Here is a 13291-nt window from a genome sequence, read left to right as displayed (position 1 = left end):
CTACATCAATATGTAATAAAGCCTCATTTATTTTCTGCGAATCTAGACAAATGTGACAGATTTGTGCTTAGCAAGAGCTCTCACACCATAAATTTAATAAATCTCCAATTAATCTCTTTGGGTTAAATAAATGCTGACCAGAACTCTGCAACAACTCTCTGCTCTTCATCCTATGCTGGTGGAGATCTTTTACCTGGACAACTAAACATGGCCTTGGTTTAAAGTACATTCTGAAAGATGACATTTGCAATGATGTAGCACGACTGCCATACCTGAAAATTTTGACACAATTTTTGCATTCAGTACACTCAAAAATGACCAGTGATCACTTGACATCAAATGTTCTAATTTGGAATAACTGATTGCAGTCAGCAGGGTTTTGCCATCTTTGATATCAAATGGCAAAAGGTGCTGAAAGCTATCCAGTGCATTCAAAGCTATCCAATGCGTACAGCAACCTGTGTAGAAAACTTCAAGGAAATTAATTACTCAAATAATATCTGAATTTATTCAGCTTTTTCATTTAGTCCAAAAGATCATTCCATGCTTGTTAGCACCCACCAGATCCCCATCAGTTCTTAACTGATTTTAGTCTCAGGGTCCATACTTTCCACCTACCCACCCCCCAGGTTTTAAGGTCTAAACTTTCCTCCCTCCCCCAAATCTCAGGGTCTCAGCTTCCTCTCTCCTCCAAATCTCAGGGTCTAAACTCTCCCATCTCTCTCCCCCTGCAGTCTCGAATCTCTCCATCCAGTCTCCATACATTGTCCCCCCTCTCTCCCTCCAGTCTCCAAACTCTTCCCCCCTCTCCTAGTCTCTAAACTCGGTGCCCCCCCCCTCCCTCCAGCCTCCAAACTCCCCCCTCCCTCCACCTTCCAAACTCCCCCCTCCCTCCAGTCTCCAAACTTCCCACTCTCCCTCCTGTCTCTAAACTCCCGTCTCTCCCTCTAGTCTCCAAACTCACCCTCCCTGCCTCCAGTCTCTGGGCCTTAGGCCCCACCAACGCTGCGGAATTCCAGGCCTTGCTGATGCTCCAGTGCCTACCAATGTCACCCAATTACACGTTCCCCCACCACCTCTCTTGTCACACCCCCTTGACTTCTCTGGACACCCCTCTCCCTAAACCCCCTCCCCCCCAGTTGACAACCCCCCCCCTGGCCTCCCAATCTCTCTCGACATCCTCACCCTCCCACCCCATGACCTCCCCAATACCTATAACTACCATGGTCCTTGGTGTTGCCAAGCCGGCCTCAAAACTGCAGCAGAGCCAGCCGGAAAGTGTGACTTCTGGTGGGAAGGGAAGAAGACATGGGGGGAGTGGGGAAGGGAATATGAGGGGAGAGAGGGATTGGGAGGGAGAGAGAGGAGGAGGGGAGAAAGAGCTGGGTGGGGTAGAGAGGAAGAGAACTTGCAACCTGGGGAAGGGGAATGGGTCTTTTTTTCTGGTTTGATTTTTTACATCTATCAAGGTAAATGCAAAGAACTGAAAGACCTTCTCGCCATGATTTTCTGGTCCTGCCCTCCATTTCAGGCACCCAGGTCAGGACTTCTCTCACAGGCTTCAGGATCCTGACATCAGTGTTAAATAGGGATCAGTAGCCCACCGCTATGGGGAAAGGGTTCCATGATTTTCCCTGGATCTTTAAAACCCATTTAACCCCTTTGACCAAGCTTTTGGTTTAGTGACCTAATATTACCTTTTGTTGGTTCACCCTACCTAAAATGTTTGACACTTGAAAGTTTGGAGGGGCAGAAAATTGCTTGGAGGGGCTGGTGGGAGAGAAAATTGCTCTGGAAGGGGAGGTTGATGAGGCGAGAACTGCTGCAATCTGGGGGAGGGGTGTGGGCACGGTGGGGGGTGCGCAGGGTTGTTCTGCACAGGTTTACAGCTTGTGACGAGAAACATAAAAGTACATCACCAAAACAGAGGACAGAATTTTCTGCTTGACGTGCGTGGGGGGGGGGGGGGGGGGGGGTGGGCCCCGCACGTTAGTGCGTAAAATGACGCATGGTGACGTCAGATGGGCATCCCGACGTCACTATGCCATTGTGATGTTTTGCTGGGCAGACGCGCGATGAAGTTCGACACATGCCCGCTATTAATTAACAGGCTAGTGATCACACACTATCTGCACGTTCATGGAGTGGAAGACCTTCCTGTTGATGAAGGCACAGGGCTCACCTGCTGGCACAGGCGATCGGCAATTGACACCGATTTTCAGGTGCCCGTGCGATCTTCGGGTCGGTGCACGGGTGAAACGGGTAGGCGGGTAAGAGACCTTTTAATAAAGCTCATCCACGGGCGGGATAAGAGGGCTCAGTGGGGTTATCAATCTGGCCTGAGAGTATTTATTGCAGGAAGTTTTTTAAACTTGCCTGTGTGATCTGTAGCAGTTCAGAACGAATTCCAGCAGCTTTCTGTGTATTTTGATCCTTCAGCTCACCAGTCTGCAGTCAGTAATCTTTATTAGGCATGCAGCTTTCCGGAGGCCTGATTTTAGCCTGGGTATGGGTTCTGACATCTCCACTGGAGGCAGCTCCTCTGAGGAGGAAGGAAGGGCTAGAATAAGGAGGAGGCCAGGAGTGGACAATCAGCCTCCAGGGGAGCCACCTTTTGGAGTACAGGCGCAGGCACAAAGGGCGCAGGGCCAAGAGGTAGTCCAAGGTGGAAGGGGTCGCAGAAGACGCCACTATCCTGCTGCCAGGCGGAGAAGCAGCTACCTCAATATGACTGAGGTACAGGGCCGAAGGAGGCTACGACTGTCAAGGGAGACAGTCAACTATATCTGTCAGATGATTGGCCCTGAGATCTCTCCTAACTGTGTGGGCGCACACCCCATGCCAGCGGCTCTAAAGGTCACAGCTGCCCTCAACTTCTATGCCTCTGGCTCCTTCCAGGGCTCGGTGGGTGATCTTTGCGGTGTCTCCCAATCAGCTGTGCACATCTGTGTCAAGCAGGTCACAGACGCTCTGTTCAGGCGTGCATTGACCTTCATCCACTTCTGCTGGAACCAGGCAAGCCAGACACAGCGAGCCAGAGGCTTTGCGGCCATTGCTGGCTTCCCCCGCGTCCAGGGTGCAATAGACTGTACACATGTGGCCATCAAGGCACCAGCAGGTGAGCCCGGTGCCTTCATCAACAGGAAGGGCTTCCACTCCATGAACGTGCAGATAGTGTGTGATCACAGGATGCTGATTCTACAAGCCTGTGCAAGGTACCCAGGCAGCTCCCATGACGCCTACATCCTAAGACACTCCCAGGTTCCGGGGCTCTTCAGTGCTCCGGCTCAGCTTGATGGATGGCTGCTGGATAACAAGGGCTATCCCTTCATAATGCCTCTCCGCCATCCAAGAACAGAGGTTGAGCAGCGTTACAATAGGAGCCATGCCTCCACAAGGTCGGTGGTGGAGCGAGCCATCGGTCTTCTCAGGTTGCGCTTCTGATGCCTGGACTGCTCACGGGGCGCACTCCAGTAACCCCCAGATCTGCCATGAGGCTCATTGCATCACTGATGCTCCGTGTGAACTCCTCCACCATGGACACCAAGCGAAGCACAGTCTCATGCAACACTCCCAGTTGCTCCCGCATGCCCAGCCGCATTTCCTGCAGCTGCTGCATCGTGGACGACTCCAGAGGCACATCATCACACCCCGACTCAGCATGCGCCTGGTCCCCTGCAGTCCTCTGACTGCTGGCGCCATCGGCACTCTGCCTCTGCCAGCTCCCTCAGTGATTGTGAAGTGCCCTCTTCACAATGCTCCGAGACAAAAGTTGACGTTGTAGTGCCCACCGATGTGCTAGTATCTGCGCTGGTGCTTGCCTCGCAGTAATGGTGTGATGCAGTTGACAGTTGAGTGCCCTCAGGTGTAAGAGGGGCATCTGCAATTGCACCTGGTGGACTGGCTCTGATGATGCTGAAATTAACAACAAGGACAGTGGATCAGTTAGCGTGCACACCGTGACACTCTTCACCCCTCTCCCCATGGCTCATTATTCGCTCAGCCTTCCAGAACCTATGGAGATGAATATTGGTGGGGTGGCAAATAGTCAGGAGGAGACCCTAATATTACAGGCGGATACAGACAGGCTGGTCAGATGGCTTAAGGAATGCCAAATGGAATGTTATGTGGATAATTGTGAGGTGATGCATTTGGGCAGGAGAAACAAGGTATGGGAATACATGAAGAATGGTCGGACTGTGGAAAGCAAGGAGGATCAGACGGACCTTGCTGGGCATGTCGACAGGCCCGTTAAAGTAGCAGGACAGGTACATAAGGCGTTTAAGAAGGTAAATGCCATACTTTCCTTTATCAGCCGAGGAATAGAATATTGGGGGGTCAAAGTGCAGAAAACGCTGCCTAGGCCACAGTTATAGTTCTGCATGCAGTTGTGATATGTGCTTCCCGGGAGGGATGTGATTGGAGTGGAGAGAGTGCAGAGGTCGTTGACCAGGTTGCATGCTGGGCTGGAGAGTTTGACTTATGAGGAGACATAGCATAGACTGGGAATATTTCCCCTGGAGCAGAGGAGATTGAGGGGTGACATTATTGAGCTTTATAACATAATGAGGGGCATAGATAGGGTCGACAGAAAGGAACTTTTCCCCTTGGTGGAGGGATGCGTAACCTGGTGGTATTGATTTAAGGTAAGGGGCATGAGGTTGACAGGTGAGGTGATGAGCCTGAAAGGGCGGTGGATGCAGAAACCCTCCTAAGATGTAATAAGTATTTGGATGTGCAGTTGTGATGCCATGGCATACAGTGCCATGGGGATAGTGGTCGGAAATGGGATAAGGTGACTGTGAAAGGTGTTTGACACACGCATCTTCGAAGGGCTGAGTGACCTTTGCCTATGACCCACACCTCTGACTCTATCAGTTGTGAATGAGCAATGTTGCAACAATAATGATTCAAACAATCATCAGGGCTATGGATGGTGACAAGACAGAGCGGATGTCACTGTTGACCTCAAATACCAAACCATTTCACCCCAACCTCACCGACACCAGTGGACCTGGGCGCATGGCGCCTCTCAAGCTCCAGGGCCTCCCGAAGCGGCTTAAAATCATCAGATGGGCCTGGCCGCCTCCAGTGTGCAAACGCTCACAAGCATTGTGAGCATTTTTCTCCTGAAAAACAGAGAAGACCATTCATTGCGGCTAATCGCACATGGACTCTGCACGCACACACTGCATCCCAAACACAGTGGCCCATATCAGGCCTTCAGTGCCTCCTCTCCACGCTACTGCTGATCAGTCACACGAAGATAGTATGCCTGCTCCCAACGGCCACCTTGGACACATTCTGCGTCCATCACTTTAAGAAACACACGGCCTTAGCTCCCATAGCAAGGAGGCGCAACTAGGTGCAGCGTCAAGGGCAGCAGATGTCTCTTGGCTACGAACCCTTGAGGCTCCCCTTCCATAATCTCATCACCGTGAATAGGACATGTATTGGAGTTCTGAGTATGTGCCTAGCTGCATCTCCTGCAGGTTGCCTCCAGACGACTCACCTTGACAAGGAAATATTCAATGATGCATGACACTCGGAAGTTCTGAGGAACAAAGGGACCTTGGCGTGTGTGTCCATAGATCTCTAAAGGCGGAGGGGCATGTTAGTGGGGTGGTGAAGAAGGCATATGGGATACTTGCCTTTATCAATCGAGGCATAGATTACAAAAGTAGGGAGGTCATGTTGGAGTTGTCTAGAATCTTGGTGAGGCCACAGCTGGAGTGCTGAGTGCAATTCTGGTCGCCACGTTTTGCCTGGGATGAAACATTTAAGTTATGAAGAGAGGTTGGATAGACTTGGGTTGTTTTCGTTGGAGCAGAGGAAAAACCTCGCTTGTGGATGAGGTTTCCTAAAGAACGTAAAGACCGCTTGGCCTTTTCGCTTGCCCGCCAACTGGCCAACCATAAGGTTGGATGGGCAGCATAAAATTAAGGTTAATTACCTAATTTTTGGCCTTAATAGGCTTTTCAATTATCAGTGGGTGCGCAGCCGATTCCGGCGCACGCCCGCCGAATGAAACATCGCGCGACTTCACGATGATGTCGGGACGCACGCCCGACGTCATAGTGTGTCATTTTACATTCCGGCATGTCGGGCGCACGCCTGCATGCCAAATGTAAAATTCTGCCCAGTGTGTTTATTTTTCCCAAAGATTACTGGTAAAATTGGCGCTATAATAGATTTTTATTATTAGAGAGGTAAAGTCCAAAGTCATAGTGAAACAATGGGAATTTACATTCAAAGGGGAAAATATGTATAAAGGAAAGAAGGCTGGGCGCATGGTTAGGCATTCTAAGATCTAATAAGTGTGAAAAAGCCTCCAGCCTCTGTGCCCAAACTGCTGTCTGCAAGAACTGAAGTTAAGAAAGCTCACTTTGAATTCGACTGTTCAGGGCATCATGTTACTTTGCCTGGGTTTTTAAAACCTGTGTGTTTTACTGTTTCCTTAACGGAGGTGTAACTGGGAGTTCAATTAATTAGGGGACTTAGAAATTGTTATAGCAGGAATTTGTAGACCTATGTATGTGCTTAAAATTATTTCTTTATCTAATAAATGTTTAATTTAGTTTTGTAAAAACCCTTTAAGACTTGGTGGCCACCTTTTTACTGAATTTAAGGCACACATCTCAAAATAAATATACAAATTGCAAAACAGTTGTGGCAGTTGTTTCAAGTTTTCCTTTGGGATTTGAACAGCTTAGCATTTACCATTTGCTGTGCCATAACAGGGGTTATCTTTATATTTCAGGATGACCCTGGCGCAATGAGCACTTTTAGCAAAGGAAAGCCGGGCCTGATAATATTTGATGTGGTCTAGCCAGATCTGGCGTTGAATGGCTGTGTGCCATAAAAGTTCAAATTTACACGCTTTAAACTTAAGGAAGTGAATCTGGGGGCCATACCAAGGGGAATGGTCAGGGTGGGGAGAGAGTCAGGCTTTTGCTGAGGACAAGGAGGTGAGGATGTAATTGAGCAAATCTGTAGTTTCAGAAGCACTTTAATGAATGGAGGGTCAAAGACTACATAGTTGGAATTTGAATGTGCCATGCAATGACTCGGAGATTATTCCAGGCACAGAAACAGAACAAAGTGGTAAGTGGTTGCAAGTGGTGAGGTCATAAAGAAGTTGTCTTTGATTGGGATAGCAAAACCACATAAGATCCAAGGTTGAGTTTGTGGCAGCGAGGATGTGTAGGATAGTTTGTACGAGGAGAGGTGTGCCGTGAACTCAAGAAAGAAAGCGAGGGCAAGATGAGTTGAGATGGAGGTTGAGGATGGAAAGATTCAACCTGTGTTATTTTAACACCCAAGTTGAACCTTCTGTTTTAACAAGTTAATACCTGTGTAAAAATAATGCATATAGGAATGTAGAGTATGCAAATAACATTTTCATGTGAACTTTGCTAATCAAAATTTCAACCCTCTTCTCATACAGAGCTGATTGAAGAAACTAGAGTTGTTAAAAAAAAAATCAAGGATTTGCAGTTGCTAATTAACGCAGGGTTGGATAGAGAGAAGATAATCTCCAGAAGTAAAATCTGTTGGAATTCATAAATGGTTTCAAGTTCATCTGCTCATGAAGGATGATCCCTGAAGGAAGTACATTTTGAGGGAACTGTCAGGGTATCTAGATCACTCTCCATTTTTTTTGATACAGTTGTAGCAGGTTATTTGAGCTGTTGGCCAAAAGGATCATTTTTATACTGCCTTTTATTGGCATTGAGGGACAACCTCGAGCCACCCAACTGTTTTCTATTGGTCATATCCCCTTTAACACAGGCTTTTGAGCAACATATGTGTCTTGCAGTATTGCAGGCACTTTGCATTGTATTTGTACTAATGAAAACCTACGCATTGCTCAGAGCAACTTTTATTACAATTAATATTACTAATATTTTCTTGATAATTTTTTTTGAGTAAGGCAAAGCTACATGAGTATTGATTGATATTGGCACTCTTTGTTATACTACGCTGTTAAGAACTCAAGAAAATTATAATGCAAAGCATGCAGAGAGGGTGTCTAATCCGGTCCCTAAATGGGAGAGAAAGTAGTAAACCATAGACACAGTTAGGCTGTTTCTGTGAAGGATTACTGGATCTCAATTCTCTCCTATTTATTTTTATCAAGTAGTTTGTTTGACCACCTCCATCTTACAGAATAATTGGTCTTTGTGCAGATATTGTACAGGTACACAGTTTGCTTAAGAAGTGATGCATCATTGCAAATTTAAATTGAGCACTAAAAACACTGCTCAAAATTATTTTTGTGTTGGTCTTGAAAGATTTTTTTATTTCCAATGACATCAATTTGTTGTTGCAGTAGACCATTCTTAATCCCTGGTACTGTATATCGCTGCACCACTATCACTAGGCAGTATGGTGTTTGTGGATGTTCACTTTTTTTCCCAGATACCTTTAATAGAGGAAAGTGTTTGTTTAATTTCTCAGTGCTATGAAATATATTTGAATACATTAGAGATTTACATGTAGTTTTAGCCTCTTTTGCTACACTTGTATTACCCATCCATATCTAATTGTACCTGAATCTAGCTTGGCTCAATTGAAATGTGGAGTTCCCGTTGTAACCAATACCTGTCATAAATACAATGAATAACTGTAAAACCTTTATGGAATCCATTTCTTTCATGGTTGACATTGTAAACATAATCAGATACCTAAGACTCATGATCATTTAATTTTAGCTCAGTTGCTGCCAAACATCCAGACCCCCATTTATGGGAATTGTAGAGGGCAATTTGTGGTCAACTAATTGAATTAATTTTTCGAGAAAATTAGAGCATATCAATGAAGTGAATCTGTTGATGAATAGATGACTTTCAGAGGTGTTTGTTAGATGCTTGTTATGAAGACTGAAGCACGGAGCATAGCCATGTGGATAGGTAGATAGCTAAGTCAATGGGTAAATAGATGGATGTTCAGGTTTCTAGGATGTGGAGATTGGATCTGTGCTGGTGCCTATGATTTGACGGATGAACTTTTGAAGGTCAATGTGGGACAAGCGCACTCACCACCCCACCCATTCTCCCGCGCCCCCCCCCCCCCCCCCCCCCCCCACTACCAAACTGTGACAACTAAACACAACCTGCCTCTCTGAGGACTGTATCAATGCAATCTAATTTTTTCATTTTTTGTGGCAAATACAAGCAGGGAATTTATTAATGCAAATCAGTAAGTGGAGATTACTGTCATGTTCACATGAGATTTTCTCTTTCCCTTCTACCAATAAAATTATGGTATAATAATTTAAGTAAATCATAGTACATTGGTATTCCTTCAACCCTCTGCCTCCCTACCCATCCCCAGCAAAGGTGCTGGTGTACTGTTCCATGGACAATGGAAACCCTCCAGTACTTAAGTGTCAATTCTCATATGTAAACTGAAGGAACAAGCATTAGTATAGTGTTCATTGGGCATCACAGTTGATTCTGTCTATGGCTTATGTCCATGCCCACCAAGGTCACTGGACAGCAATCTGAAATGAAAATTCTAATTGAATTTTTAACTCCTTAACTCAGGGCACTGAGGCAAATTTTATGGTTTCTCCTGCAGTTCCAAATCCTAGAATCGTACATGCCTGTATGACTTAGTACTGAAGTAGGTGGTGCATTTAACCGCCGGGCCATTCTCATTATAAATAATTTTGACCCTGAAAATAAACTTTTGATGTATCAATAGATTCTGTTTTCTCACATGAGCATGATTAGTGGGTGTAGATTGGCTAGTTTTCAGTATAGCAGCAAAATTGTTCTTAGGCTAGTGAAATGAGAGAGGCCTGCTGTTTGTAAACAGTGGAGTTCTGTTATTGTCACTTTATTTGCCAGATGGTCATCGTAGCATTACGTCACGGCAAATATATTCGGTATTTCTGTGCAAAACATTGCAAATAAATTACTTTGCAAGAGAATCAGCTGCAATAATAAAGCTACTTAGTATAGTGGTGCTGCAGCCTTTTGGTGGAGGCTGTGACTATATTTCTGTTTCTGTGGAAGCTGTCACAGCTGTATCTGACTCCGACAGGGTGGCTTCACAGCTGGGGTGGACCAAAACCTGTTGAAATCCTGAAATTCAGGGTTCCAATACTTTTATTTTTTATTATTATACATTTGCAAAAGCAAGTGATATACATTCATTTGTGCCATTTATGATTTTACCAATATCCATAGTAAGCGCATCCTCTTAAACTACTGGATAACTATGGCAAGTCATCTTTTTCGGGAAGTTCCTTTGAAAGCAGTGAAACATTATGAATTTAGTAGTTGAGGTTCTGGACTTGAAGGAAATTGATTTATCAAAATTATAATATGTCCTACGACAGTTCAGTTAACATTTAATATATGCAGAAAGTAGTTTGGCCGCTCAACTCATGATCTGATTAAAAAAAAGGAACCTAATCAAAATGATTCTGAAAATGTTATTAAAATTGATTAAATTTTATATATGCCCCATTCATTATCTTTAAAGTGTAATAATTTTTATATTTATAACGTCTCTTCCACAGATTTCCTTTTCACAACACAGTAGCTTTATGGATCTGGTCCAATTCTTTGTCACATTTTTCAGGTAAGTTGATTTGCATTTAAATGTGAGCTTGTTTTAAATTTTTGATGTAAAATAATAATTCATTATGTGGAATGCACACTGCGTCCAAAAAAGCAAGTGTAAAATCTGCAATTAAAGTCAACAACAGTTTAATTGCCTAGAAATAGGAAGCCATTCAGAAGATCTAGGTCAGTTTATAACCCACATCCTTTTTTTCAAGTTCCAACATACTTTTAAACGATTCTCCTGTCCCAACTCAGGTTTTTCTATTTTTGTTGAGCAAAGAATTATTCCAATTTTTTTTGAGTGCTTCAGTTTTTTATATTGATTGCACCGCCGGTGCGTTTTATTTTGATAAATTGGTGAGCTTAAGCATGATCTACTTCCTATGCCAAACTCATTCATGGCTTTTTCAGTTTCTTCATGCTTTGGTTCTATCCTTACAGAAAACCAGTTTCGACATCCCTCTGAATATTTTCTTTTTATTTAAAAGAAGAGCTACTCATATCCATTTTAGTGTTTTATTTTTTCCTTCAATGAGAGTAAACTTAACTTCCTCTGACTCTATTCATAACTTAATGATTTATGTCTTGGAATCATCCCCTGACTTTCCACTGTCTGTCTCTTTTTTTTCAATTTGCTAACTGCACTTGAATGTAGTATTCCATGGGTGGTTGCACAAATGTTTCATGATTAGTAATAGTTTCTTGGATTTATAGGGATGATTCCACAATCTGGTTCTCCCAGGGAAGGTATCTCAGGTAATTACTTTTGAGCAGCCTCAGATTCTCAGTGAATTATTGTGATGAAACATGTTTGTATGCCTGTAATTTTCCAGAATGAGTCTTCTACTGGGAATGGTAGATTGGGGAATAGTCCTTTTGTCCTATGGATCTAACTATACTGTGCAACACTTTGTTTAAATGAAGAGGCAAGTGGAGTCTCTCTCTTTCACCCCTAATTTTATCCTCTTTTACCATTGTTCTCTTGAAGACGCTGATTTGTTGTGACATTACTCTCCATTATTTCACTTTATTTGTAATTGTAGACTAGATAATGAATGCCAGTTTGCTGTTCAAGCAGAATGTAATAACCAAGCTGAATACTTTCCTCTTTCAGTGTCCAGAATGCATTTAGCTTTTAGCAACAGTCAGATGCAGGGACCTTGGTGGAGGAGGACACTAGGGGCAATAGTCGAATCCTTACTACCTCCCCAACAGAGATAAACTACCTCAGCACAGGTCGATCTTCATTACAAGACTTTCCTAGTCTAAATGGTTCAGTGACCTACAATATCGTAGCACAGGCAACATTTACTTCTGTTTTGTAATTACTATTACATATTGTGCTAATGCTATCAATGTTTAACCAACTATTACCACAATGTCTTTCTTTGGACTCCTGCATTTAGTTACTGGTTCATCTTGTTACTTTAGTACCATTTTCAATAATCATGATTTGTCCCTTTTATAATACACAACTCTTATCCTGACAGTAGATGACAAGTTAACAGGGCTCTTGTTATCAGGCTCATGTTCCTGACTTTTAGAACTTAAAATATAAGTTGTAATTTGTGACTTTCGTGTCTGTATTGTTGTTTGAAAAGTTTCAACTACAACGAGCCTTATTTCTTTACGTATCCCTTGAAGAATTCCATCTGATTCTGTTGTCTTGAATAAGCACCAAAGATTTGAAAAGCTTATCAGGCAAGTAGATGAGCCATTGGCCTAGAAATTGGATTGCGACCCCATGTGGTTGCAAACTTGACGCAGCATGTGCCTTACAGAGGATGGAGTGGGGAGGATCATGGCATAATGGTCCACTCGCCTTATTAGGATATTATTGATGAATAGCGGCCTCAGAGGCAGCTCAGCGGTCATGATTGAGGGAGGGCATCAAGATTAGTCTCAAGGGAATTGGTGTGGAGGCAATTTGGAGGAGGGCAGGGTGGTGGCAAACTTTAGCCTGCAGTTTTAATATTCAGACAGAATGAGCACTCCTACTGCTCCTGGTTATGCAATAGGGTGAGAGAAAAAATATTTGAAACTTACTTGTTTGGTGGCAGCCCGCAGCAGTCCACCTTGAAGACCACTGTCTGCTGCTAAGTAGCTGAAGAAATTTACCACATCATACACGATGCATGTTGCAATTATTCATAGACCAATTTGTCACAAGGGCCTGGAACAGACATCCAGTTCCCTGATTTGCATTTGCAATGGGTCTATATCAGATACACTGGTGGTGTGGTTATATTACAGTACTAACAATACAGAGGCCTGCACAAATAATCCAGAGATGTGAGTTCAAATTCCACTGCAGCAGATTGAGAGTTTGAATCAGTTTTTTTTAAATCAATTAAGTAAATCTGGAATATATAGCTGGTATTAATAATGGTCACTATGATGTCACAATTCCAACTTGTACACCAATTTCCTTTAGGGAAGGAAACCTGCCTTCCTTACCCAATCTGGCCTATGTGAGATTCCAAACCCACACCAATGTTGTTGACTCTTAAATTCCTTCTGAAATGGCCCAGCAAGCTACTTTGTTGGACCAATCTGTTCAAAAGTAATAGAGTTATGTCTTAATTAATGCCTTCGACCCTGGCATCAGATTCCCATAGGACAAAGGCACACCCAGCCCAGTCAAACCTGCAAAGTCGCCCTCACCAGCATCTGGAACTCGTGCCGAAAATAAGAGAACTATTCCACAGACTATT

The 13291-nt window shown here is 44.0% G+C and overlaps 1 protein-coding gene across 6 annotated transcripts in view; it reads left to right on the top strand.

The window, feature by feature from the left end:
- Nucleotides 1-13291, top strand: part of atrnl1b (attractin-like 1b) — a 1047255-nt gene that overhangs the window by 614500 nt on the left and 419464 nt on the right. For all 6 annotated transcript variants that reach the window (XR_013579731.1, XM_078564667.1, XM_078564670.1 and 3 more), the window contains one exon: nucleotides 10532-10593. Coding sequence is in view for 5 of the 6 variants with exons in the window: in XM_078564667.1 (XP_078420793.1) it covers nucleotides 10532-10593 (62 nt within the window). In the remaining variant the exon portion in view is untranslated. Of the gene's footprint in view, nucleotides 1-10531; nucleotides 10594-13291 lie in introns of those variants that run through there.

This window comes from Cetorhinus maximus, chromosome 20, assembly GCF_964194155.1.
Source record: "Cetorhinus maximus chromosome 20, sCetMax3.hap1.1, whole genome shotgun sequence".
NCBI classification, from domain to species: Eukaryota; Metazoa; Chordata; class Chondrichthyes; order Lamniformes; family Cetorhinidae; genus Cetorhinus; species Cetorhinus maximus.
This window is presented reverse-complemented; position numbering and strand designations above follow the sequence as displayed.